At 48.1% G+C, this 26,007-nt stretch overlaps 2 protein-coding genes across 3 annotated transcripts in view; one reads left to right on the top strand and one right to left on the bottom strand.

Moving 5' to 3' along the window:
- Nucleotides 1-7,792: 7,792 nt before the first annotated feature.
- WDR73 (WD repeat domain 73) lies at nt 7,793-20,097 on the bottom strand. 2 transcript variants are annotated; one of them, XM_069759455.1, is made up of 8 exons: nt 19,957-20,097; nt 18,576-18,643; nt 18,212-18,300; nt 15,956-16,044; nt 9,225-9,307; nt 8,896-9,057; nt 8,233-8,598; nt 7,793-8,147 (listed from the first exon to the last, which is right to left on the bottom strand). In XM_069759455.1, the coding sequence occupies exons 1-8, from the start codon at nt 20,052-20,054 to the stop codon at nt 7,897-7,899; spliced, it is 1,206 nt and encodes a 401-aa protein (XP_069615556.1). In that variant the 5' UTR covers nt 20,055-20,097; the 3' UTR covers nt 7,793-7,896. The 2 variants fall into 2 exon arrangements, with proteins under 2 accessions (XP_069615556.1, XP_069615557.1); XM_069759456.1 differs by having other exon boundaries at nt 9,225-9,292.
- LOC138671353 (piwi-like protein 1) overlaps nt 20,061-26,007 on the top strand; it is a 176,822-nt gene continuing 170,875 nt past the window's right edge. Inside the window, exon 1 of the mRNA XM_069759454.1 lies at nt 20,061-20,166. The gene's annotated coding sequence lies outside the window, so the exon portion shown is untranslated. The remainder of the gene's footprint in view (nt 20,167-26,007) is intronic.

Raw genomic sequence — 26,007 nt, 5'->3', positions numbered from 1 at the left:
ATCATTTTCATATGAGGGGTTGAAAAACACTAACAAACAGAAACAGCTGTGTAGGAGGCTTAACATTTGGTGAGGAACAGACAAACTCTGCTACAAAAAGGCGAGGTTGTAGAAGACATGTCGTAGGTCTTACACCATGGCAAACCTGAGACCAGCAACAAGACAAGGTAATTATACTGCATCAGCAAGGTGTCTCCCAGGCAGACTGGGGATTCACGATGTGCTGGTCAAGATCTATAGAAGCACCAAAAATGGACAACAGTGAGGATGATGGCCACACTCAGAACTGTCAGTAACCAGTGGGACCAGCTACACCCACCTAGAGGAAGCCTGGTGTGAGGCAGTGACTCGTCTCACAGGTAGGGGTCGCTGTGTGTTCTGAAAGCCACAGGTTTGTTTGTTCAAAACCCTGCAGTTAGGCTACTTTCACACTAGCGTCGTGTGACGGACGTCGCAATGCGTCGTTTTGGAGAAAAAAAACGCATCCTGCAAAGTTGCCCGCAGGATGCGTTTTTTCTCCATAGACTTGCATTAGCGACGCATTGCCACACGTCGCATCCGTCGTGCGAAGGATGCGTCGTGTTTTTGGCGGCCGCGACGCACAAAAAACATTCCATGTAACTTTTTTTGTGCGTCAGGTCCCCCATTTTCGACCGCGCATGCGCGGCCGAAACTCCGCCCCTCCTCCCCGGAACTCACAATGGGCAGCAGATGCATTGTAAAACTGCATCCGCTGCCCATGTTGTGCTAATCAATCACACTGTCCGTCGGGCCGACGGCCCGTACCGACGGACTAGTGTGAAAGTGTAAGAGGTATGGGTGTGTCAGGTGCAACATCAGTGTCAGTCTGGGGTGTGCAGAGCAGAGGCCTGCAAGAGCGCTGGCTGTGTGTGTGTAGCAGCACTGGCCAGCAGCTAAATATCCTGGCACCCGCAGCGTACACAGCGATGCAAGTCGTCCATGGTAACTGGTCTAGGATGTGGACAGTCCTGTACCCGGAGGTGGATGTCCTGTGCCCGAAAGAGTCGGATGTGGACAGTCCTGTACCCGGAGGTGGATGTCCTGTGCCCGAAAGAGGACTGACAATGTAACGATTGCAAACAGGTGGATATGGTGCCCGGCTGCTATCCGGAGGATATTCTGGGCTTTGTATGGCTGTGAGTAGAATCTGTGATACAGCAGTGCAGGACACCCACTGTTATGAAAGGCAATTCAGTACTACAATGGACATAGCGGTCAGAGCACATACAGTGATCTGACAATAACCCAAAATCATAGAACGAGCTCTGAGACGTGGGAACTCTGCAGACCGCAATCCCTAATCCTCTCCAAACAACACTAGAGGCAGCCGTGGATTGCGCCTAACTCTGCCTATGCAACTCGGCACAGCCTGAGAAACTAACTAGCCTGAAGATAGAAAATAAGCCTACCTTGCCTCAGAGAAATACCCCAAAGGAAAAGGCAGCTCCCCACATATAATGACTGTGAGTTAAGATGAAAAGACAAACGTAGAGATGAAATAGATTCAGCAAAGTGAGGCCCGACTTTCTTAACAGATCGAGGATAGAAAAGGTAACTTTGCGGTCTACACAAAACCCTAAAGAAAACCACGCAAAGGGGGCAAAAAGACCCTCCGTACCGAACTAACGGCACGGAGGTACACCCTTTGCGTCCCAGAGCTACCAGCAACAAATAGACAAGCTGGACAGAAAAAATAGCAAACAAATAGCAAAGAAGAACTTAGCTATGCAGCGCAGCAGGCCACAGGAATGATCCAGGGAAAAGCAAGTCCAACACTGGAACATTGACAGGAAGCCAGGATCAAAGCATTAGGTGGAGTTAAGTAGAGAAGCACCTAACGACCTCACCAGATCACCTGAGGGAGGAAACTCAGAAGCCGCAGTACCACTTCCCTCCACCAACGGAAGCTCACAGAGAGGATCAGCCGAAGTACCACTTGTGACCACAGGAGGGAGCTCTGCCACAGAATTCACAACAGTACCCCCCCCTTGAGGAGGGGTCACCGAACCCTCACCAGAGCCTCCAGGCCGACCAGGATGAACCACATGAAAGGCACGAACAAGATCGGGAGCATGGACATCAGAGGCAAAAACCCAGGAATTATCTTCCTGAGCATAACCCTTCCATTTAACCAGATACTGGAGTTTCCGTCTAGAAACACGAGAATCCAAAATCTTCTCCACAATATACTCCAATTCCCCCTCCACCAAAACCGGGGCAGGAGGATCAACAGATGGAACCATAGGTGCCACGTATCTCCGCAACAATGACCTATGGAATACGTTATGTATGGAAAAAGAATCTGGAAGGGTCAGACGAAAAGACACAGGATTAAGAACCTCAGAAATCCTATACGGACCAATGAAACGAGGTTTAAACTTAGGAGAGGAAACCTTCATAGGAATATGACGAGAAGATAACCAAACCAGATACCCAACATGAAGTCGGGGACCCACACGGCGTCTGCGATTAGCAAAACGTTGAGCCTTCTCCTGGGACAAGGTCAAATTGTCCACTACCTGAGTCCAAATCTGCTGCAACCTGTCCACCACAGTATCCACACCAGGACAGTCCGAAGACTCAACCTGTCCTGAAGAGAAACGAGGATGGAACCCAGAATTGCAGAAAAATGGCGAAACCAAGGTAGCCGAGCTGGCCCGATTATTAAGGGCGAACTCAGCCAAAGGCAAAAAGGACACTCAGTCATCCTGATCGGCAGAAACAAAGCATCTCAGATATGTTTCCAAGGTCTGATTGGTTCGTTCGGTCTGGCCATTAGTCTGAGGATGGAAAGCCGAGGAAAAAGACAAGTCAATGCCCATCCTACCACAAAAGGCTCGCCAAAACCTTGAAACAAACTGGGAACCTCTGTCAGAAACGATATTCTCTGGAATGCCATGTAAATGAACCACATGCTGGAAGAACAATGGCACCAAATCAGAGGAGGAAGGCAATTTAGACAAGGGTACCAGATGGACCATCTTAGAAAAGCGATCACAGACCACCCAAATGACTGACATCTTTTGAGAAACGGGAAGATCAGAAATAAAATCCATAGAGATATGTGTCCAAGGCCTCTTCGGGACCGGCAAGGGCTAAAGCAACCCACTGGCACGAGAACAGCAGGGCTTAGCCCGAGCACAAATCCCACAGGACTGCACAAAAACACGCACATCCCGCGACAGAGACGGCCACCAAAAGGATCTAGCCACCAACTCTCTGGTACCAAAGATTCCAGGATGACCAGCCAACACCGAACAATGAACCTCAGAGATAACTTTATTCGTCCACCTATCAGGGACAAACAGTCTCTCCGCTGGACAACGATCAGGTTTATTAGCCTGAAATTTTTGCAGCACCCGCCGCAAATCAGGGGAGATGGCAGACACAATTACTCCTTCCTTGAGGATACCCGCCGGCTCAGACAAACCTGGAGAGTCGGGCACAAAACTCCTAGACAGAGCATCCGCCTTCACATTTTTAGAGCCCGGAAGGTACGAAATCACAAAGTCAAAACGGGCAAAAAACAGCGACCAACGAGCCTGTCTAGGATTCAACCGCTTAGCAGACTCAAGATAAGTCAAGTTCTTATGATCAGTCAATACCACCACGCGATGCTTAGCTCCTTCAAGCCAATGACGCCACTTCTCGAATGCCCACTTCATGGCCAGCAACTCTCGGTTGCCCACATCATAATTTCGCTCAGCAGGCGAAAACTTCCTGGAAAAAAAAAGCACATGGTTTCATCACTGAGCAATCAGAACCTCTCTGCGACAAAACAGCCCCTGCTCCGATCTCAGAAGCATCAACCTCGACCTGGAACGGAAGAGAAACATCTGGTTGACAACACAGGGGCAGAAGAAAAACGACGCTTCAAGTCTTGAAAAGCTTCCACAGCAGCAGAAGACCAATTGACCAAATCAGCAACCTTCTTGGTCAAATCGGTCAATGGTTTGGCAATACTAGAAAAATTGCAGATGAAGCGACGATAAAAATTAGCAAAGCCCAGGAACTTTTGCAGACTTTTCAGAGATGTCGGCTGAGTCCAATCATGGATGGCTTGGACCTTAACAGGATCCATCTCGATAGTAGAAGGGGAAAAAATGAACCCCAAAAATGAAACCTTCTGCACACCAAAGAGACACTTTGATCCCTTCACAAACAAAGAATTAGCACGCAGGACCTGAAAAACTGTTCTGACCTGCTTCACATGAGACTCCCAATCATCCGAGAAGATCAAAATGTCATCCAAGTACACAATCAGGAATTTATCCAGGTTCTCTCGGAAGATGTCATGCATAAAGGACTGAAACACTGATGGAGCATTGGCAAGTCCGAATGGCATCACTAGATACTCAAAATGACCCTCGGGCGTATTAAATGCAGTTTTCCATTCATCGCCTCGCCTGATTCGCACCAGATTATACGCACCACGAAGATCTATCTTGGTGAACCAACTAGCCCCCTTAATCCGAGCAAACAAATCAGATAACAATGGCAAAGGGTACTGAAATTTAACCGTGATCTTATTTAGAAGGCGGTAATCTATACAAGGTCTCAGCGAACCATCCTTCTTGGCTACAAAAAAGAACCCTGCTCCTAATGGTGACGATGACGGGCGAATATGCCCCTTCTCCAGGGATTCCTTCACATAACTGCGCATAGCGGTGTGCTCAGGTACGGATAACTTAAACAGTCGACCTTTTGGGAATTTACTACCAGGAATCAAATTGATAGCACAATCACAATCCCTATGCGGAGGTAGGGCATCGGACTTGGGCTCATCAAATACATCCCGGTAATCAGACAAGAACTCTGGAACCTCAGAAGGGGTGGATGACGAAATTGACAGAAATGGAACATCACCATGTACCCCCTGACAACCCCAGCTGGACACCGACATGGATTTCCAATCTAATACTGGATTATGGGCTTGTAGCCATGGCAACCCCAACACGACCACATCATGCAGATTATGCAACACCAGAAAGCGAATAACCTCCTGATGTGCAGGAGCCATGCACATGGTCAGCTGGGTCCAGTATTGAGGCTTATGCTTGGCCAAAGGCGTGGCATCAATTCCTCTCAATGGAATAGGACACTGCAAGGGCTCTAAGAGAAACCCACAACGCTTAGCATACTCCAAGTCCATCAAATTCAGGGCAGCGCCTGAATCCACAAATGCCATGACAGAATACGATGACAAAGAGCAGATCAAGGTAACGGACAGAAGAAATTTTGACTGTACCGTACCAATGGTGGCAGACCTAGCGAACCGCTTAGTACAATCAGAGATAGCATGAGTGGAATCACCACAGTAGAAACACAGCCCATTCAGACGTCTGTGTTCTTGCCGTTTAACTCTGGTCAAAGTCCTATCGCACTGCATAGGCTCAGGTTTAAGCTCAGGTAATACCGCCAAATGGTGCACAGATTTACGCTCACGCAAGCGTCGACCGATCTGAATGGCCAAAGACATAGACTCATTCAAACCAGCAGGCATAGGAAATCCCACCATGACATCCTTAAGGGCTTCAGAGAGACCCTTTCTGAACATAGCTGCCAGCGCAGATTCATTCCATTGAGTGAGCACGGACCACTTTCTAAATTTCTGACAATATACCTCTATCTCATCCTGACCCTGACAAAGAGCCAGCAAATTTTTCTCTGCCTGATCCACTGAATTAGGTTAATCGTACAGCAATCCGAGCGCCAGGAAAAACGCATCGATATTACTCAATGCAGGATCTCCTGGCGCAAGAGAAAATGCCCAGTCCTGAGGGTCGCCGCGCAAAAAAGAAATAACAATCAAAACCTGTTGAACTGGATCACCAGAGGAGCGAGGTTTCAAGGCCAGAAATAATTTACAATTATTTTTGAAACTCAGAAACTTAGTTCTATCTCCAAAAAACAAATCAGGAATAGGAATTCTTGGTTCCAACATAGCTTTCTGATCAATAGTGTCTTGAATCTTTTGTACTCTTGCCGAGAGCTGATCCACAAATGAAGACAGACTTCTAATGTCCATCGCTACACCTGTGTACTGAACCACCCAAATGTCTAGGGGAAAAAAAAGGCAAAACAGTGCAAAGAAAAAAAAATGGTCTCAGAACTTCTTTTTTCCCTCTATTGTGAATCATTAGTACGACCTTACCAGATCACCTTAGGGAGGAAACTCAGAAGCCGCAGTACCACTTCCCTCCACCAACAGAAGCTCACAGAGAGAATCAGCCGAAGTACCACTTGTGACCACAGGAGGGAGCTCTGCCACAGAATTCACAACAACCCACATAAACTAGTAAGAGGAGGACTGGTGTGTAGTGTCTGCAACATGTGAAGTTGTGTTTTGAGACTGCAATATGGCGAGCGGTTGCCCCATGGATACTGGACAAGGAGAGGTCCGACGTGTTTAGGGACTGCAATCTAAAAGCCATATGACGTGTAGTGCTATGACATTGGCACTGAGATGAGATGCAACTGTGTGTATTGAACTTTGATGTCGTGTACTATAAAACGCTATGCACCTTTATGTGTGACGTAACACATTAAAGAGACCTTTGTGTTTGAACTTTGTGGGTCACTGCCTCTTCACTGCGTACGGTGCTACCGCGGCATTACACTGGACAGAAGTCTTCTTTATGGAAAACTTCCAAGAAGTGATAATGGAGTCAAAGGGCCATCACTAGATACTGATGATGGAGGCGAAGGGCGGTCACTAAATACTGATGATGGAGGTGACGGGCAGCCACTAGATACTGATGATAGCGGTGACAAGCAGCCACCAGGTACTGATGGAGATGACAGGCGGTCACCAGATACTGATGATGAAGATGACAAGCAGTCACCAGAATCTGATGATGAAGGTGACCGGCGGTTGCCAGAAACGGATGATGGAGGCGACGGACGGTCACCAGATACTGATGATGGAGGCGACGGGTGGTCACCAGATACTGATGACGAAGATGACAGGCGGTTGCCAGATACTGATGATGGAGGGGACAGGCGGTTGCCAGATACTGATGATGGAGGCGACGGGCGGTCACCAAATACTGATAACGGAGATGACAGACGGTCACAAGATACTGATGATGGAGGCGACGGGCGGTCACCAGATACTGATGACGGAGATGACAGGCGGTCGCCAGATACTGATGACGGAGATGACAGGCGGTTGCCAGATACTGATGATGAAGGCGACGGGCGGTCACCAGACACTGATGATGAAGGTGACAGGCAATCACCAGATACTGATGACGGAGATGACAGGCGGTTGCCAGATACTGATAATAGAGGTGATGGGTGGTCACCAGATACTGATGATGAAGGCAACAGGTGGTCACCAGATACTGATGATGAAGGTGACAGGCGGTCACCAGATACTGATGATGAAGGCGACGTGCGGTCACCAGATACTGATGATGAAGGCGACGGGCGGTCACCAGATACTGATGATGAAGGTGACAGGCGGTCACCAGATACTGATGATGAAGGCAACAGGTGGTCACCAGATACTGATGATGAAGGTGACAGGCGGTCACCAGATACTGATGATGAAGGCGACGTGCGGTCACCAGATACTGATGATGAAGGCGACGGGCGGTCACCAGATACTGATGATGGAGGCGACGGGCAGTCACCAGAAACTGATGATGGAGGCGACGGGCGGTCACCAGATACTGATGATGAAGGCGACGGGCAGTCACCAGATACTGATGATGGAGGCGACGGGTGGTCACCAGATACTGATGATGGAGGCGACGGTAGATCAAAATTTCAAATTCAGACCATTTTTATTTTTCTTGTAACAAAATGTCTCTTTATGAGCAAAGCTAAAATATTATATACACATAACTACACATTAACCGCTCCTCTTCCTTAATTATGACAATTATCAGCTCTGCATGGGCCGTCCAGCCAGTCCCAGATATGTAATGAGCCGTCATTAGCCGCGGATACCAGCATCCTCTCTTTCCACGGGTGCCAGGAGTGGACGGTGACCATGGGGACGCTCCCATCCTCACACTGTCCCATAGCAGAGTGACCCCTGTGGATGAACAGCGCATCGACCTCCTTCACGACGGCGTCCCATGGTTCCGTATTGTAGATATGGACAGTACCATCAAGGCCTAAGAAAAATAAAGACTCGATGTGAGAGCAGGGTATATAGGTGGGTGGTCTCCCCTCTTATACCACCCATACCGAACATTTTACCTGAGACGGAGACACAGTTTCCCAGTCGAGGGGCCCAGCAGATACACATTAGATCCTCGGGGGTGGGACCATTGGATGACTTGACTTTGGCACATTTCAGTGGAGCCCCCATATCACGAGTATCTGTGATGGTGATGTGGCCCTCAGAAGATAGACTGGCAATCTTGGTTCTGGTGTCTTGGCTGTCTGTCTGTACAGTGGCGACCCATTGTCTGTCCCCAGGCATATTGGGGGCCACGTTTCCCTCACTAGCGATCCCCGGTTGCCGGATGTCAGCGATTATCTGCCGGCCGCTCAGACAGCACAAGTGGACAGTACTGGAATCCAGAAAGGAAAGTGATCCGATGGCCTCACTACTAGATACCGCTGGGGAAAGGAAAGAAGCTCGTTTACAGCTCATAGAGTGGGAGAAGTAAGCATTGAACACTTCACTGATATTTCAAGTAAATCTATTTCTAAAGCTGCTATTGACATGAAATTCTCCCCAGATTCCTGGGACTAGTTTCTCCATACAGGAGGCATCTTGAAGCTTCATCACCAACAAGCAGCATCATGAATGCAGCTCTGGGGTTTGTGGTAAGAGTAGAGCTCATGCCCATCACTACATCACCCACAATGCGGCACAGCGCCCCTCCGTGTATAAGGCTACGTCCCGCCACTCACCTAAAGTGTAGAGGCGCCTGGCTGTCTCAATCTCTGTGACGTTGACGCCATTGACCTGGGACCCGTGGACCACACAGGGCGATGCCGCGCCCGACACGGCAATCTTTGTCCATGTTTCTTTGCTGGGAGAGGACGGAATGGACGTCGTCGGCAGAATGACATCTGTAGAGCAAGTAACAGAAAGTAACAGCAGAAAGCAACAGCTACCAGAGAATAATAGCCGTACACAATGACATATTAAAGGGAATTCAGCTCATGAAAGGAAAACATCAGACATCACATAGGAGAAGATCAGGAGCTAAGATGTCACACGAGAAGACGACTTCTACCTTTATCTTCAGCTCCGATCTGCCAGATCTGCACGTGGGACGGAGACGGAGAAGTGGTCGCCAGGAGGCTGAAAGGAGGAACACTGGAAGAGGTCACATGGACACATTGATACAGTGCCTTGAAAAAGTCTTCATACCGCGTGATCTTTTCCACATTTTTTCACGTTACACCCAAAAACTTACATTTATTTTATTGGGATTTTCTGTGACAGCAACACAAAGTAATAAGTATTTGTGACGTGGAAAGGAAGTGATACAGGGTTCTCTAAATATATAGAAAATATAAATCTGAGCATTGTGAGGTGCATTAGTATTCACCCCCTGTAGTCGGACGTCTCCAAATAAAATCCTGAGTGACCAATCACCCCCAGAAGTCACATAATCAGTACATTGAGTCCACTTAGGTGTGTTTCCTTCTCAGTTTAACTACAGGTGTTCCGCGAAGACCTCAGAGGTTTGTGTGAGAACATTAGGGATCAAACAGCATCATGAAAAACAAGGAGCTCACCAGACAGGTCAGGGATAAATCTGTGAAGAAGACAAAACCATGGTTAGGTTATAAAAAAATAACCCAAGCTCTGAACATGTCACAGAGCGCTGGTCAATCCATTATCTAAAAATCAAAGGAGTATGGCCCAACTGCAAACCTACCAAGACATGGCTGTCCACCACCTGACATCCCAAGCAAGGAGAACACTGATTAGAAAGGTAGCCAAGAATCCCATGGTCACTGGAGGAACTGCAGAGATCTACAGCTCAAGAGCTGTCCACAGGAAAACTATTAGTCGTATACGCCACAAATCTGGCCTTTATGGAAGTGCGGCAAGACAAAGCCATTTTTTAAAGCCTGAAGAAGACCTGTTTGCAGTAAGTCATGTAGATGACACAGTGAGCATGAGGAAGAAGGTCCTCTTGTCAGATGGGACCAAAGGAGAACTTTTTGGGCTAAATGCAAAACGCTAAGTGTGGTGGAAAACCAACACTGCACATCATCATGAAAACACCCTGATGGCAGCATCCTGCTGTGGGGAAGCTTTTCTTCAGCAGGGGCAGGGAAGCTGGTCAGAGGTGATGGGAAAATGGATGGAGGTAAATGCAGGAAAATCCTGGAGGAAAAACCTGTTAGAGGCTGCAGAAGACTTGAGACTGGGGCGTAGGTTCCAGCAGGACAACGGCCCTAAAAATATTCTGCCGGAGCCACAATGGAGGGTTTAGATCAGAGCATATTCCTGTGTGTGAGCGGCAAAGTCACCATCCAGAACCAAATCCCAGAAAATCTGTGACAAGACGTGAAAATTACTGATCACAGACGTCTCCATCAATGTCACTAAGCGAGAGCGAGTGTGCAAAGAAGAAGGGGCAAAATGTCACCTCTAGATGTACAAAGCTGGAGAGACAGACCTCAAAAGACTGCAGAGAAAGGTGGAGAGACAGACCCCAAAAGACTGCAGAGAAAGGAGGGAGAGACAGACCCCAAAAGACTGCAGAGAAAGGAGGGAGAGACAGACCCCAGAAGACTGCAGAGAAAGGAGGGAGAGACAGACCCCAAAAGACTACAGAGAAAGGAGGGAGAGACAGACCCCAAAAGACTACAGAGAAAGGAGGGAGAGACAGACCCCAAAAGACTGCAGAGAAAGGAGGGAGAGACAGACCCCAAAAGACTACAGAGAAAGGTGGGAGAGACAGACCCCAAAAGACTGCAGAGAAAGGGGGAGAGACAGACCCCAAAAGACTGCAGAGAAAGGTGGAGAGACAGACCCCAAAAGACTGCAGAGAAAGGGGGAGAGACAGACCCCAAAAGACTGCAGAGAAAGGGGGAGAGACAGACCCCAAAAGACTGCAGAGAAAGGAGGGAGAGACAGACCCCAGAAGACTGCAGAGAAAGGAGGAGAGACAGACCCCAAAAGACTGCAGAGAAAGGGGGAGAGACAGACCCCAAAAGACTGCAGAGAAAGCTGGAGAGACAGACCCCAAAAGACTGCAGAGAAAGCTGGAGAGACAGACCCCAAAAGACTGCAGAGAAAGGTGGAGAGACAGACCCCAAAAGACTGCAGAGAAAGGAGGAGAGACAGACCCCAAAAGACTGCAGAGAAAGGTGGAGAGACAGACCCCAAAAGACTGCAGAGAAAGGTGGAGAGACAGACCCCAAAAGACTGCAGAGAAAGGTGGAGAGACAGACCCCAAAAGACTGCAGAGAACTCTGGAGAGACAGACCCCAAAAGACTGCAGAGAAAGGTGGAGAGACAGACCCCAAAAGACTGCAGAGAAAGGTGGAGAGACAGACCCCAAAAGACTGCAGAGAACTCTGGAGAGACAGACCCCAAAAGACTGCAGAGAAAGGTGGAGAGACAGACCCCAAAAGACTGCAGAGAAAGGTGGAGAGACAGACCCCAAAAGACTGCAGAGAATGCTGGAGAGACAGACCCCAAAAGACTGCAGAGAGAGGTGGGAGAGACAGACCCCAAAAGACTGCAGAGAACGCTGGAGAGACAGACACCAAAAGACTGCAGAGAAAGGAGGAGAGACAGACCCCAAAAGACTGCAGAGAAAGGTGGAGAGACAGACCCCAAAAGACTGCAGAGAAAGGAGGAGAGACAGACCCCAAAAGACTGCAGAGAAAGGAGGAGAGACAGACCCCAAAAGACTGCAGAGAAAGGTGGAGAGACAGACCCCAAAAGACTGCAGAGAAAGGTGGAGAGACAGACCCCAAAAGACTGTAGAGAAAGGTGGGAGAGACAGACCCCAAAAGACTGCAGAGAAAGGAGGAGAGACAGACCCCAAAAGACTGCAGAGAAAGGTGGAGAGACAGACCCCAAAAGACTGCAGAGAAAGGTGGGAGAGACAGACCCCAAAAGACTGCAGAGAAAGGAGGAGAGACAGACCCCAAAAGACTGCAGAGAAAGGTGGAGAGACAGACCCCAAAAGACTGCAGAGAAAGGTGGGAGAGACAGACCCCAAAAGACTGCAGAGAAAGGAGGAGAGACAGACCCCAAAAGACTGCAGAGAAAGGTGGAGAGACAGACCCCAAAAGACTGCAGAGAAAGGAGGAGAGACAGACCCCAAAAGACTGCAGAGAAAGGTGGAGAGACAGACCCCAAAAGACTGCAGAGAAAGGAGGAGAGACAGACCCCAAAAGACTGCAGAGAAAGGTGGAGAGACAGACCCCAAAAGACTGCAGAGAAAGCTGGGGAGACAGACCCCAAAAGACTGCAGAGAATGCTGGAGAGACAGACCCCAAAAGACTGCAGAGAAAGGTGGAGAGACAGACCCCAAAAGACTGCAGAGAAAGGTGGAGAGACAGACCCCAAAAGACTGCAGAGAAAGGAGGAGAGACAGACCCCAAAAGACTGCAGAGAAAGGAGGAGAGACAGACCCCAAAAGACTGCAGAGAAAGGTGGAGAGACAGACCCCAAAAGACTGCAGAGAAAGGAGGAGAGACAGACCCCAAAAGACTGCAGAGAAAGGAGGAGAGACAGACCCCAAAAGACTGCAGAGAAAGGTGGAGAGACAGACCCCAAAAGACTGCAGAGAAAGGTGGGAGAGACAGACCCCAAAAGACTGCAGAGAAAGGAGGAGAGACAGACCCCAAAAGACTGCAGAGAAAGGAGGAGAGACAGACCCCAAAAGACTGCAGAGAAAGGTGGAGAGACAGACCCCAAAAGACTGCAGAGAAAGGTGGAGAGACAGACCCCAAAAGACTGTAGAGAAAGGTGGGAGAGACAGACCCCAAAAGACTGCAGAGAAAGGAGGAGAGACAGACCCCAAAAGACTGCAGAGAAAGGAGGGAGAGACAGACCCCAAAAGACTGCAGAGAAAGGTGGAGAGACAGACCCCAAAAGACTGCAGAGAAAGGAGGGAGAGACAGACCCCAAAAGACTGCAGAGAAAGGAGGAGAGACAGACCCCAAAAGACTGCAGAGAAAGGTGGAGAGACAGACCCCAAAAGACTGCAGAGAAAAGTGGTCCTACATAGTACTGACGTGGGGGCTGAATACAAATGCACAGAACAATGATCAGACTTATATTGGTAGAATAGTTAGTACACCCTGTATCATTTCCTTTACATCACAGACACTTGTTACTTTGTGTTGTACTTTGAGGTTTGTGGATTTTTCAGGGCACATTAACTCCTACATTACTGCCCCATTAGGACACATTGGAGTCAATTAGTCGCTGAGTCTTCTGCGTTCGCTGGTGTCAGAGATTACAGGACCTCAGTATACAGACAGCAGTGAGAGGAAACCAGGACCGAGCACAACAGGAAGGGCCGAGCGGGAAACCACTGCTGGTTCCTGTGCGGATCAGATACTGGGCGAGGCCAGAGCCGAGGACACGAGCAGCAGTATCATACCCCGAGCAGCCACAGCGGCGCTCCCAGTGCAGAGCACCGCACTGCAGCCCCGTATACAAAGAGAGGAGACGTACTACAACTCCCAGCATCCATACAGAGACAGTGAGAAAGATACACAAGCCGAGCAACCACTAATGGCTGTACACAGTGACTGCACCAGCAGAATAGTGAGTGCAGCTCTGGGGTATAATACAGGATGTACAGTAACTCAGGATCAGTAATGTAATGTATGTACACAGTGACTGCACCAGCAGAATAGTGAGTGCAGCTCTGGAGTATAATACAGGATGTAACTCAGGATCAGTAATGTAATGTGTGTACACAGTGACTGCACCAGCAGAATAGTGAGTGCAGCTCTGGAGTATAATACAGGGTGTAACTCAGGATCAGTAATGTAATGTATGTACACAGTGACTGCACCAGCAGAATAGTGAGTGCAGCTCTGGAGTATAATACAGGATGTAGCTCAGGATCAGTAATGTAATGTATGTACACAGTGACTGCACCAGCAGAATAGTGAGTGCAGCTCTGGGATATAATACAGGATGTAACTCAGGATCAGTAATGTAATGTATGTACACAGTGACTGCACCAGCAGAATAGTGAGTGCAGCTCTGGGGTATAATACAGGATGTAACTCAGGATCAGTAATGTAATGTATGTACACAGTGACTGCACCAGCAGAATAGTGAGTGCAGCTCTGGGGTGTAATACAGGATGTAACTCAGGATCAGTAATGTAATGTATGTACACAGTGACTGCACCAGGAGAATAGTGAGTGCAGCTCTGGGGTATAATACAGGATCTAACTGAGGATCAGTAATGTAATGTATGTACACAGTGACTGCACCAGCAGAATAGTGAGTGCAGCTCTGGGGTATAATACAGGATGTAACTCAGGATCAGTAATGTAATGTATGTACACAGTGACTGCACCAGCAGAATAGTGAGTGCAGCTCTGGAGTATAATACAGGATGTAACTCAGGATCAGTAATGTAATGTATGTACACAGTGACTGCACCAGCAGAATAGTGAGTGCAGCTCTGGAGTATAATACAGTATGTAACTCAGGATCAGTAATGTAATGTATGTACACAGTGACTGCACCAGCAGAATAGTGAGTGCAGCTCTGGGGTATAATACAGGATGTAACTCAGGATCAGAAATATAATGCATGTACACAGTGACTGCACCAGCAGAATAGTGAGTGCAGCTCTGGGGTATAATACAGGATGTAACTCAGGATCAGTAATGTAATGTATGTACACAGTGACTGCACCAGCAGAATAGTGAGTGCAGCTCTGGAGTATAATACAGGATGTAACTCAGGATCAGTAATGTAATGTATGTACACAGTGACTGCACCAGCAGAATAGTGAGTGCAGCTCTGGAGTATAATACAGGATGTAACTCAGGATCAGTAATGTAATGTTTGTACACAGTGACTGCACCAGCAGAATAGTGAGTGCAGCTCTGGAGAATAATACAGGATGTAACTCAGGATCAGTAATGTAATGTATGTACACAGTGACTGCACCAGCAGAATAGTGAGTGCAGCTCTGAGGTATAATACAGGATGTAACTCAGGATCAGTAATGTAATGTATGTACGCAGTGACTGCACCAGCAGAATAGTGAGTGCAGCTCTGGAGTATAATACAGGATGTAACTCAGGATCAGTAATGTAATGTATGTACACAGTGACTGCACCAGCAGAATAGTGAGTGCAGCTCTGGGGAATAGTACAGGATGTATCGCTGTGATTATTGCTCTGTGTCGCTGTGATTTTGTGGATGTAAATAACGCGGCTTCTTCTCGCTGACAGGAAGCAGAGATCCTATATGTGGTGATAGAAGGGTTGGAACGTTTCCTGATACAATAACCTCCACCATTTCCTCCATCACAGCGCCGTCCCTTTACTGCGGGCGAATAAACAAGCTCACGAAATCAATCAGCTTAACTACCAGCTGTGTGAATCAATCGGTAAAGATAAATATCTGCTGATATAAATATAGAAGACACAAAAGAGCACAGTAAAACCAAAAACACTGCGTTGCAAAAAAATCACAGTATCACCAAATACCCTGTTTTTTTACATCTTTTTATTACCACTTGCTGATTACTGTGATTTTTTTGCAACGGAGTGTTTTTGGTTTTACTGTGCTCTTTTGTGTCTTCATGTTTCTTGGTGGTGTGTGAACAGGTTCCTACAGACTTGTTCACTGTGCAAGTAGCCCATGTGTTCCTGTTGATATAAATATAAGAGAAAGCGTAATGATGAGTCGCTAATTAATAAGAGAAAAGACGACCATGAAGTCCACACATATACTTCACTGCGGGCGGCAGCTGCACTCGGCGGTGCCGTTATTAGCGTCTCGTACCTTCTTCCTGGGACGTGTCTCAGGCTGTAGACGGGATGTTGGGAGAATCCTCCATATTGCACCTTCAGATCCCTCTCTGGACAGAGACCCTGGCGGGAGGGAGATGAAAGTGCAGGTGAATACCCAAGGTAAAGGACAGCAAAGAACAATAGCGGAGGGGACGGTCAGAGCCGTGAGCTCTGCGTGTGACGCATCATGGCACCGTTTATTTTGAAAATGAGATGTGGCAGAGCTGGATTACAGCATTGGGCAGTATGGATTATCTTCACGTCGGAGTGAAGGGATAGGGTTGATTATTATTATTTTTTTATTTTTTTTTTACAGGGGACAAGGGCTTCACTGGATTAGGTGTAAAGGAGAGTATAAGTTTAGTTTTATTTTTAGATAAATGTCGAAAACACTTATGTTATTCTTGCTGTGTTTGTTTCAATACTTACTATAGGGTTAGTAATGGGGGCGTCTTATCAAGCTGATATCAACCCCACAAATATTACCTCATTTGCCACCGCCACAGGGCAAGTGGGAAGAGCTCGGCTATGCACCAGATTTGGCACATCTTATGGATGCGCCATTTCTGGGGCAGCTGAGGACTGATGTTGGTAGCCTGGGAGGGGGCCTACGTTCATGGCCCCTTCCCAGGCTATTAATTTCAGCCCACAGCTGTCTGTTTAGTCTTTGCTGGTTAGAAATTATAGGGGGATCCTACATCTTTTTTTTCTGGGGTCACTGTAAATTCACCAGTAAAGGCTAAGCAGACAGCTGTGAGCTGTTATCAATAGTCTGGGAACCTTTTGGGATACTGTCCCGTTTCCCACATTAGTATCATCAGCCCCGAGCTGTGGGCTTTCCCTCTGCTGGTTATGATAATTACACGGGACCCCACGCCATGTTGGTATTTAATTCTTAATTTTACACAAGATGTACACAGCAGGTCTCAGGGAGACCAGGCAACAATGATAAGAGCTGCCTTCAGCAGCCGGCGCCTGGGATAAGCCAGAACTCTACTGCTTTCCCCATGTGACGGTACGTGTCACAGAGACGACACACGGATGTGAAACACGGACAAACGGATGACCCACGAACATGGATCTCACAGAACTGGTTTTTCCTATACAGAAATCACCAGGATGTGAGAAGGAGCCCATGCAGGTTACTGGGAGAGCTGGGTACGACACCATCTACTGCTGTAACTTGGGCTGGTCAGGGCTAGTTGTATTAAAATGAATGAAAACATGTAAGAGAGTAACACCGCCACCTGGTGGTGAAAATTGAGAATGCAGACTCAATCTTAGGGACAGATGGAACCTATTTTCCGTCACAGCCAATTTTTAGTTTTCCCTTCACCTTTTTTCCCACGAGCCCTGACACTTCTATTGTTCTGTCCCCATCGCTGTATAGCAGTTTATTTTTGGGGAGGAGCGGTACTTTTGTGACTGCTCCCATTCACGTTACAGTATAATATCCTGAAAAACGAAAAAAAGTCAAATAATGTGATTCCGCCATTGACGTTTGCGTTCTGTTTTTACAGCCATCAATGTGCGGAGAAATGACCGGATTGTCCAGCTCAGTGCAGAGACCATCATCTACAGTCGGGAAAAAGAAACGGTTTTTATTGATTTATTTTTTCACTTTTTATTTTCCGGGACCGAAAAACGACAATTTTTATGACGGTCACCTTGAGATTAGATCATTATACACGGATGGATCCAGAGTTTGATACCGTTTTTTATTTCTTTATTTTTGCTTTAGGATCTTCGGTTTTGTTTTTTATTTTTCCAATCTTTCTTTCTATAACTTTTTCCTGAGTTTTCGTCCCCTCTGATCACTTCTCCTATATGGGGGATCACTAGTATGGCGGCATTTATTCGGCTCTGTCCATGATGGCAAACCATCGGACCCCGCAATCACGTGGTGGGTGGGCAGGTGGTGTCCTAACAGGCGCCGCTCCAGGGTCCTGCTAGTAACACAGCGCAGGCGCCACTGATCGGACCCCCACCTATTGTTCCCTGGCCCAAAATCGGGGTCCCGAGGAGCGGCTGAAGTCAAAGTCTACTGCGCCCACTTGTGGTCTCAGCTGCGTCCTTGGCACCAAAATAAAAAACTGGGGTCACGGATTCCGGCATGGACCAACAGTGACCGGGGGTCCGGAAGACCCCAGTAAGTTTCCTTTTATAAAGAGGAGAAAGATAAAAAAAAGAAAGAGCCAAGACTGAAACCCCTGAAGCCCCCGGAGCCGCTGCAGCCGCCGCCCGTTACCTGGTTCTGCTGCTCCAGGAGCTTCTGCGGGAAGAGCAGCTGCAGGATCTCGTGTCTCCGGCCCCCCGAGGACCCCGCAATACAGAGACCTGCAGGACAGACCATCCGTAAGGCAGAGACCGACGGACCCCCGCACTGTGCGGCATAAAGGGGGCTCCGAACTGCAACCAAGCCGGGCCGGAAATCTACAGAACAGGACGGAGCTACTGACTGCGGCAGACATGACACTACAAGTCTCAGCAGGCCCAGAGGCAGTGTTGTGCCAGCAGGATGGGAGATGTGGTTTACCAGCGGTCATGTATATACACAGCCCACGGGTAACAGGCGAGACCCCCCGATACAGGAGGTGACAGGATGTACCCACCGGCGTCACCCGACCAATCCACGACTCTCGTCACCTCCTGCAGCTCAAAGTCGTGAAGATCCCGATATCTGAGGACAACAGAGAACAATCACTGATAATGTACGGACCCCCATAACAGTGTCAACCACAAACCCCCCCATAACAGTGCGTCACCCACAGATCCCCATAACAGTGTCACCCACAGACCCCCATAACAGTGTCACCCACAGATCTCCATAACAGTGTCACCCACAGATCCCCCATACCAGTGTCACCCACAGATCCCCCATAACAGTGTCACCCACAGATCCCCATAACAGTGTCACCCACAGATCCCCCATAACAGTGTCAACCACAAACCCCTCATAACAGTACGTCATCCGCAGGCCCCCATAACAGTGCGTCATCCACAGATCCCCCATAACAGTGTCACCCACAGATCCCCCATAACAGTGCGTCATCCACAGATCCCCCATAACAGTGCGTCATCCACAGATCCCCCATAACAGTGTCACCCACAGATCCTCCGTCCTCCGCACACCCCCATAACAGAGTCCTCCGCACACCCCCATAACAGCGTCCTCCGCAGACCCCCATAACAGCGTCCTCCGCAGACCCCCATAACAGCGTCCTCCGCAGACCCCCATAACAGCGTCCTCCGCACACCCCATAACAGAGTCCTCCGCACACCCCCATAACAGCGTCCTCCGCACACCCCCATAACAGCGTCCTCCGCACACCCCCATAACAGCGTCCTCCGCACACCCCATAACAGCGTCCTCCGCACACCCCCATAACAGCGTCCTCCGCACACCCCCATAACAGCGTCCTCCGCACACCCCATAACAGAGTCCTCCGCACACCCCCATAACAGCGTCCTCCGCACACCCCCATAACAGAGTCCTCCGCACACCCCCATAACAGCGTCCTCCGCAGACCCCCATAACAGAGTCCTCCGCACACCCCCATAACAGAGTCCTCCGCACACCCCCATAACAGAGTCCTCCGCACACCCCCATAACAGAGTCCTCCGCACACCCCCATAACAGAGTCCTCCGCACACCCCCATAACAGCGTCCTCCGCACACCCCCATAACAGAGTCCTCCGCACACCCCCATAACAGAGTCCTCCGCACACCCCCATAACAGAGTCCTCCGCACACCCCCATAACAGAGTCCTCCGCACACCCCCATAACAGCGTCCTCCGCACACCCCCATAACAGAGTCCTCCGCACACCCCCATAACAGCGTCCTCCGCACACCCCCATAACAGCGTCCTCCGCACACCCCCATAACAGCGTCCTCTGCACACCCCCATAACAGAGTCCTCCGCACACCCCCATAACAGCGTCCTCTGCACACCCCCATAACAGAGTCCTCCGCACACCCCCGGGCACTCACAGGCTTATAGATTCCAGCATCCAGTCCTCACTCTCCATTGACGAACGGGAAAGGCTAAATCCAAGTGGCTGAAGGACCTCTGCTGACGTCACGCCCATGTGACCGGAGGGGGCGGCGCCTCTTCCTCCATAGAGCAGACAGGAGGAGGCTGTGGATGTCATGGCGGATTTCGTGCAGGATTTGGGGTCATTGTCCAAAGTCACAGATCAGGTAAGTGGGAGTCTGCCCGGGGAGAATGGGTGATGTTGCTTGCATGGGACTGCGTGCTGGAGGAGGCTACCTTGGTAAGGGTGATTGCATGCTGGGGGTCTCTGTGGAAAGGGTTGTGGCTAAATCCAAGTCACTAAAGGACCTGGTCCCTCTGCCGACTTGGATTTAGCCGGCTCAGTATAGAGAAAGCTAAATCCCAGTCGGCTAAGGGACCAGGTCCCTCTGTGCACTGGGATTCCGCTTTCTCACATAGAGTCGGCTATTTCCCAGTCAGCAGAGGGACCAGGTCCTTTAGTGACTTGGATTCCGCCTGCTCTATATAAGATGCTAAATCCCAGTAGATAGAAGGACCCTTATTGTATATAGATATATATGAATCCTGTCATGTCATTTTTTTGAGCCGCAGACTAAATATGACATCTGATCGTGATCACACATTTATTTATATGCGACAATTATACGCAAGAATTTTCCCCTTAATCCCAGTGTGTACAATATTCTGCGCCAATCTCATCCGCGTCCCGTTTTATTTTCTGGTGATCATTTTTGTAGATTACACAACCACAGATTTTTTTCCATGCATGCACCTAGGATTGTTTTAACCCTCGGGCGATTTTCCGTTTTTTAACATTTTTTTTCCTTCCCATAACTTATTTTTCCATCCACATCGCCGTTGGGATTTTTTTTTTTATTTTGGCGGGACGTTATTATTGATACCATTTTGGCGCGGATACCATGTTTTGATCACCTCTTATTTCATTTTATTGCAATGTTGCAGCGACAAAAAAAACGTAATTATGGCGTTTCGAGTTTACTTCTCGTTATGCCGTTTACCAATCAGATTATTTTATATTTTCATTGGTCAGACATTTCTGAGCACATCAATTCCCAATTTATTTTTTTTAATGGAGCAAAAGCGATATTTTTTTTTCTTATATTTTTATGATATATGACGTAACTTGTAGATCACACAACCACAGGAGTGATTTAACTCTCCGGCGATTTTCATTTTTTTAATATTTTTTTTTTTCCTGCCCATAACTTATTTTTCCATCCACATCGCCTTTGGGATTTTTTTTTATTTTGGCGGGACGTTCTTATTGATGCCATTTTGGCGCGGATACCATGTTTTGATCACCTCTTATTTCATTTTATTGCAATGTTGCGGCGACCAAAAAAAAGTCATTATGGTGTTTCGAGTTTTTTTCTCGTTATGCCGTTTACTGATCAGATTATTTTACATTTTGATTGGTCAGACCTTTCTGAACACGACAAGTCCCAATTTCCAATTTTTATTTTTTTTTATATGGAGCAAAAGTGATATTTTTTTATATATTTTTATGATATATGACGTAACTACATCATGCGTTGTGAAGGGGTCAATTCTATAACTATTGGCCAAATGGACCAGGTCCTTCTGCCGACTTGGATTTAGCCGGCTCTCTGTGAGAAAGCTAAATCACGGTCGGCTAAAGGACCTGGTCCCTCTGTGCACTGGGATTTAGCTTTCTCACATAGAGTCGGCTATTTCCAAGTCGGCAGAGGGACCAGGTCCTTTAGTGACTTGGATTTCGCCTGCTCTATATAAGATGCTAAATCCCAGTAGACAGAAGGCCCCTTATTGTATATAGATATAGATGAATCCTGTCATGTGATTTTTTTTTTTGCAGTAATATTGAGCCGCAGACTAAATATGACATCTGATCACACATTTATTTATATGCGACAATTATACGCAAGAATTTTCCCCTTAATCCCAGTGTGTACAATATTCTGCGCCAATCTCATCTGCGTCCCGTTTTATTTACTGGTGATCATTTTTGTAGATTACACAACCACAATTTTTTTTACATGCATGCACCTAGGAGTGTTTTAACCCTCGGGTGAATTTCCTTTTATTAGAAAAAATTTTTCCTTCCCATAACTTATTTATTTTTCCATCCACATCGCACATGGGAATTTTTTTTATTTTGGCGGGACGTTCTTATTGATGCCATTTTGGCGCGGATACCATGTTTTGATCACCTCTTATTTCATTTTATTGCAATGTTGCGGCGACCCAAAAAAAGTCATTATGGTGTTTCGAGTTTTTTTCTCGTTATGCCATTTACTGATCAGATTATTTTACATTTTGATTGGTCAGACCTTTCTGAACACTTAAATTCCAAATTTGTGTATTTTTTTAATTGAGCAAAAGCAATATATTTTTTTCTCATATTTCTATGATATATGATGTAACTGCATCATGCGTTGTGAAGGGGTTAATACTATAATTATTGACCAAATGGACCAGGTCCTTCTGCCAACTTGGATTTAGCCTGCCCTCTGTGAGAAAGCTAAATCCCGGTCGGCTAAAGGACCAGGTCCCTGTGAGTGTTTTAATAATAGATCTAGCAGGCTAAAGGACCAGGTCCCTGTGAGTGTTTTAATAATAGATCTAGCAGGCTAAAGGACCAGGTCCCTGTGAGTGTTTTAATAATAGATCTAGCAGGCTAAAGGACCAGGTCCCTGTGAGTGTTTTAATACTAGATCTAGCAGGCTAAAGGACCAGGTCCTTCTTTCAACTTGGATTTATCCTGGTCTCTGTGAGAAAACTAAATCCCAGTTGGCTAAAGGACCAGGTCCCTGTGAGTGTTTTAATACTAGACCTAGCAAGCTAAAGGACCAGATCCTTCTGCCAACTTGGATTTAGCCTGCTCTCTGTGAGAAAGCTAAATCCCATTTGGCTAAGGCCTCTTTCACACTTCCTTTTCTTGCAATCCGTCGCAATCCGTCATTTTGGGCAAAAACGGATCCTGCAAATGTGCTCGCAGGATGCGTTTTTTTACCACACGTCGCGCCCGTCATGCTACGGATCCGTCGTGTTTTGGCGGACCGTCGTCACAAAAAAATGTTCAATGTAACATGTTTTAGTACGTCGCGTCCGCCATTTTCTACCGCGCATGCGCGGCCGAAACTCCGCCCCCTCCTCCCCAGACTGCAGAATGGTCAGCGGATGCGTCAAAAAACTGCATCCGCTGCCCACGTCGTGCAAAACTTTCACAACGTCCGTCGGTACGTCGGCCCGACGCATTGCGACGAAAGATGATCTACTAGATCTAGCAGGCTAAAAGACCAGGTCCTTCTGCCAACTTGAATTTAGCCTGCTCACTGTGAGAAAGCTAAATCCAAGTGGGATAAAGGACCAGGTCCCTTGAAGTGGTTTAATACCAGACTTAGGCTAGGGTCACATTGCGTTATGTTGTATTGTATATTGGGCGTGCGCTAGCGATTTGAGTGACGGACCGCGAACACTGCTTGCAGCGTTCGCGGTCCGTTCCTCGCTAGCGCAGATCGGGGATCTGCGCTAGCGGGATCGGCTAATGCGATCCCTTTTGGGACGTTGCGTTAGCGCAGTCCATAGCGCTATGCGCTAAACGGACTGCCCTAACGCAATGTGACCCTAGCCTTAGTAAGCTAAAACACCAGGTCCTTCTGCCCACTTAGATTTAGCTTGCTGTATGTAACAAATTCTAGTGGGCAACGCAGTCCAACAGTGATTCACCATCTGATGCACTGTAATGATTCCACTGGTTCACTGTCGGACTTCCGTACTGTAGTGCCCCTGTGTCATGCATGGGGCAGTCCGGCAATCCAACCTACTACAATGTTTCCGCCAGGTTATGCGTATTGCCGGTCACTGTGCTCCTTGAGTTCACCTCAAGTGACAGTTGACAGCTCAGAGGGTTCTGTGATAACCGCAAACTGTAATCTCCAGTGACCTCACAGGTGGTGGCTTCCATGCCACCCTTAGGCCGGCGTCACACTCGGCGTAAGACAATACGGTCCGTAATTTACAGCCGTAATACGCAGAAAAGTCCCCAAAATAGTGGTCCGTATCTCCACCGTAGGCAGGATGTGTCAGCGTATTTTGCGCATGGCATCCTCCGTATGTAATCCGTATGGCATCCGTACTGCAAGATTTTCTCGCAGGCTTGCAAAACCGACATATGGACATACAATGGATCTATGTGCTCAAAAAATCGTAACAACATATATACTGTCTCTCTCTATCTCTATCTCTATCTCTATCTCTATCTCTATCTCTATCTCTATCTCTATCTCTATCTCTATCTCTATCTCTATCTCTATCTTAGATTGTGGCCCGATTCTAACGCATCGGGTATTCTAGAATATGCATGCCCCCGTAGTATATGGACAATGTTGATTCCAGAATTCGCGGCAGACTGTGCCCGTCGCTGATTGGTCGAGGCAACCTTTATGACATCATCGTCGCCATGGCAACCATTATGACATCATCGTCGCTGTGCCCGTTGATGATTGGTCGAGGCCTGGCGGCCTTGACCAATCAGACGCGGGATTTCCAGGACAGACAGACAGACGGAAAAACCCTTAGGCAATTATATATATAGATATCTATAATATAACGCTGGGAGCGTCACTCTGTCCGAAGCCTTTATAGACTGCGCAAGCGCCGGCGCAGTCTGGGCCTCACAGAGTGACGCTCCCGGGAGATCGCGGTATGCGTTAACACTGAACGCACCCCGCGATCTCCACCGGAGAGTCAGGGACCGCCAGGAGGGTGATTATCGGCTATATTCACCTGTCCCGTTCCACCGCTGCACGCTGCCATCTTCCTGGTCCTCGGCCTGTGACCTTCAGTTCAGAGGGCGCGATGACGCGCTTAATGCGCGCTGGCGCCACCCTCTGACTGAACAGTCACAGCCAGAGGACCGGGAAGATGGCGGCACGCAGCGGTGGAACGGAGGACAGGTGAATATAGTAAGTGCTGGGGGGCCTGAGCTGGCGGCGATACCGGCACCTGACCCCCACAGCGCGCCGGTGTCCCCGCCTGCTCAGGCCCCCCAGCACTCGGCGCCGAGCGGGTCAGAGGCAGCGGGGCCGAGCGGGTCAGAGGCAGCGGGCCGAGCGGGTCAGAGCAGAGTGTGGCAGATGTAGCAGGCAGGGTGTGGCAGATGTAGCAGAGCAGAGTGTGGCAGATGTAGCAGAGCTGAGTGTGGCAGGATGGGAGCAGCCCATGTCAGAATGGGGGCGCAGGATGGAGCAGCGCATGACAGGATGGGGACGCAGGATGGAGCAGCACATGACAGGATGGAGACGCAGGATGGGAGCAGCACATGACAGGATGGGGGCGCAGGATGGAGCAGCACATACCAGGATGGAGACCATATACCAATATAAATGCTCGCCACCCGGGCGTAGAACGGGTTCAATAGCTAATATATATATATATATATATATATATAATGTCAGTAGACACATATATGTATATATATTAATATTTCATCCAGCGCGAGATAGCAAAAGCCGGCAATTGAATTACCGGCTTTAAAGCTATCTCCTTCCTAAACCCGACATGATATGAGACATGGTTTACATACAGTAAACCATCGCATATCCCCATTTTTTTGCATATTCCACACTACTAATGCTAGTAGTGTGTATGTGCAAAATTTGGGCGCTCTAGCTATTAAATTAAAGGGTTAAATGGCGGAAAAAATTGGCGTGGGCTCCCGTGCAATTTTCTCCGCCAGAGTAGTAAAGCCAGTGACTGAGGGCAGATATTAATAGCCTGGAGAGGGTCCATGGGTATTGGCCCCCCTGGCTAAAAACATCTGCCCCCAGAAAAGGCACATCTGGAAGATGCGCCTATTCTGGCACTTGGCCACTCTCTTCCCACTCCCGTGTAGCAGTGGGATATGGGGTAATGAAGGGTTAATGTCACCTTGCTATTGTAAGGTGACATTAAGCCAGATTAATAATGGAGAGGCTTCAATTATGACACCTATCCATTATTAATTCAATTGTATGAAATGGTTA

This window comes from Ranitomeya imitator, chromosome 3 (assembly GCF_032444005.1).
Source record: "Ranitomeya imitator isolate aRanImi1 chromosome 3, aRanImi1.pri, whole genome shotgun sequence".
In the NCBI taxonomy this organism is placed as follows: Eukaryota; Metazoa; Chordata; class Amphibia; order Anura; family Dendrobatidae; genus Ranitomeya; species Ranitomeya imitator.
Note: the sequence above shows the minus strand (reverse complement) of the source record. Positions and strands in the feature narration are given on the sequence as shown.

Bases quoted from the DNA above. Each gene is read 5' to 3' on its own strand.
- WDR73 (XM_069759455.1), bottom strand. From the start codon at position 20,054: ATGGGCGTGACGTCAGCAGAGGTCCTTCAGCCACTTGGATTTAGCCTT. The intron at 18,644-19,956 runs GTGAGTGCCCGG...TGTTGTCCTCAG, and splicing joins ATGCTGGAATCTATAAGCCT to ATATCGGGATCTTCACGACT. The intron at 9,308-15,955 runs GTACGAGACGCT...GACCTCTTCCAG, and splicing joins AGACACGTCCCAGGAAGAAG to TGTTCCTCCTTTCAGCCTCC.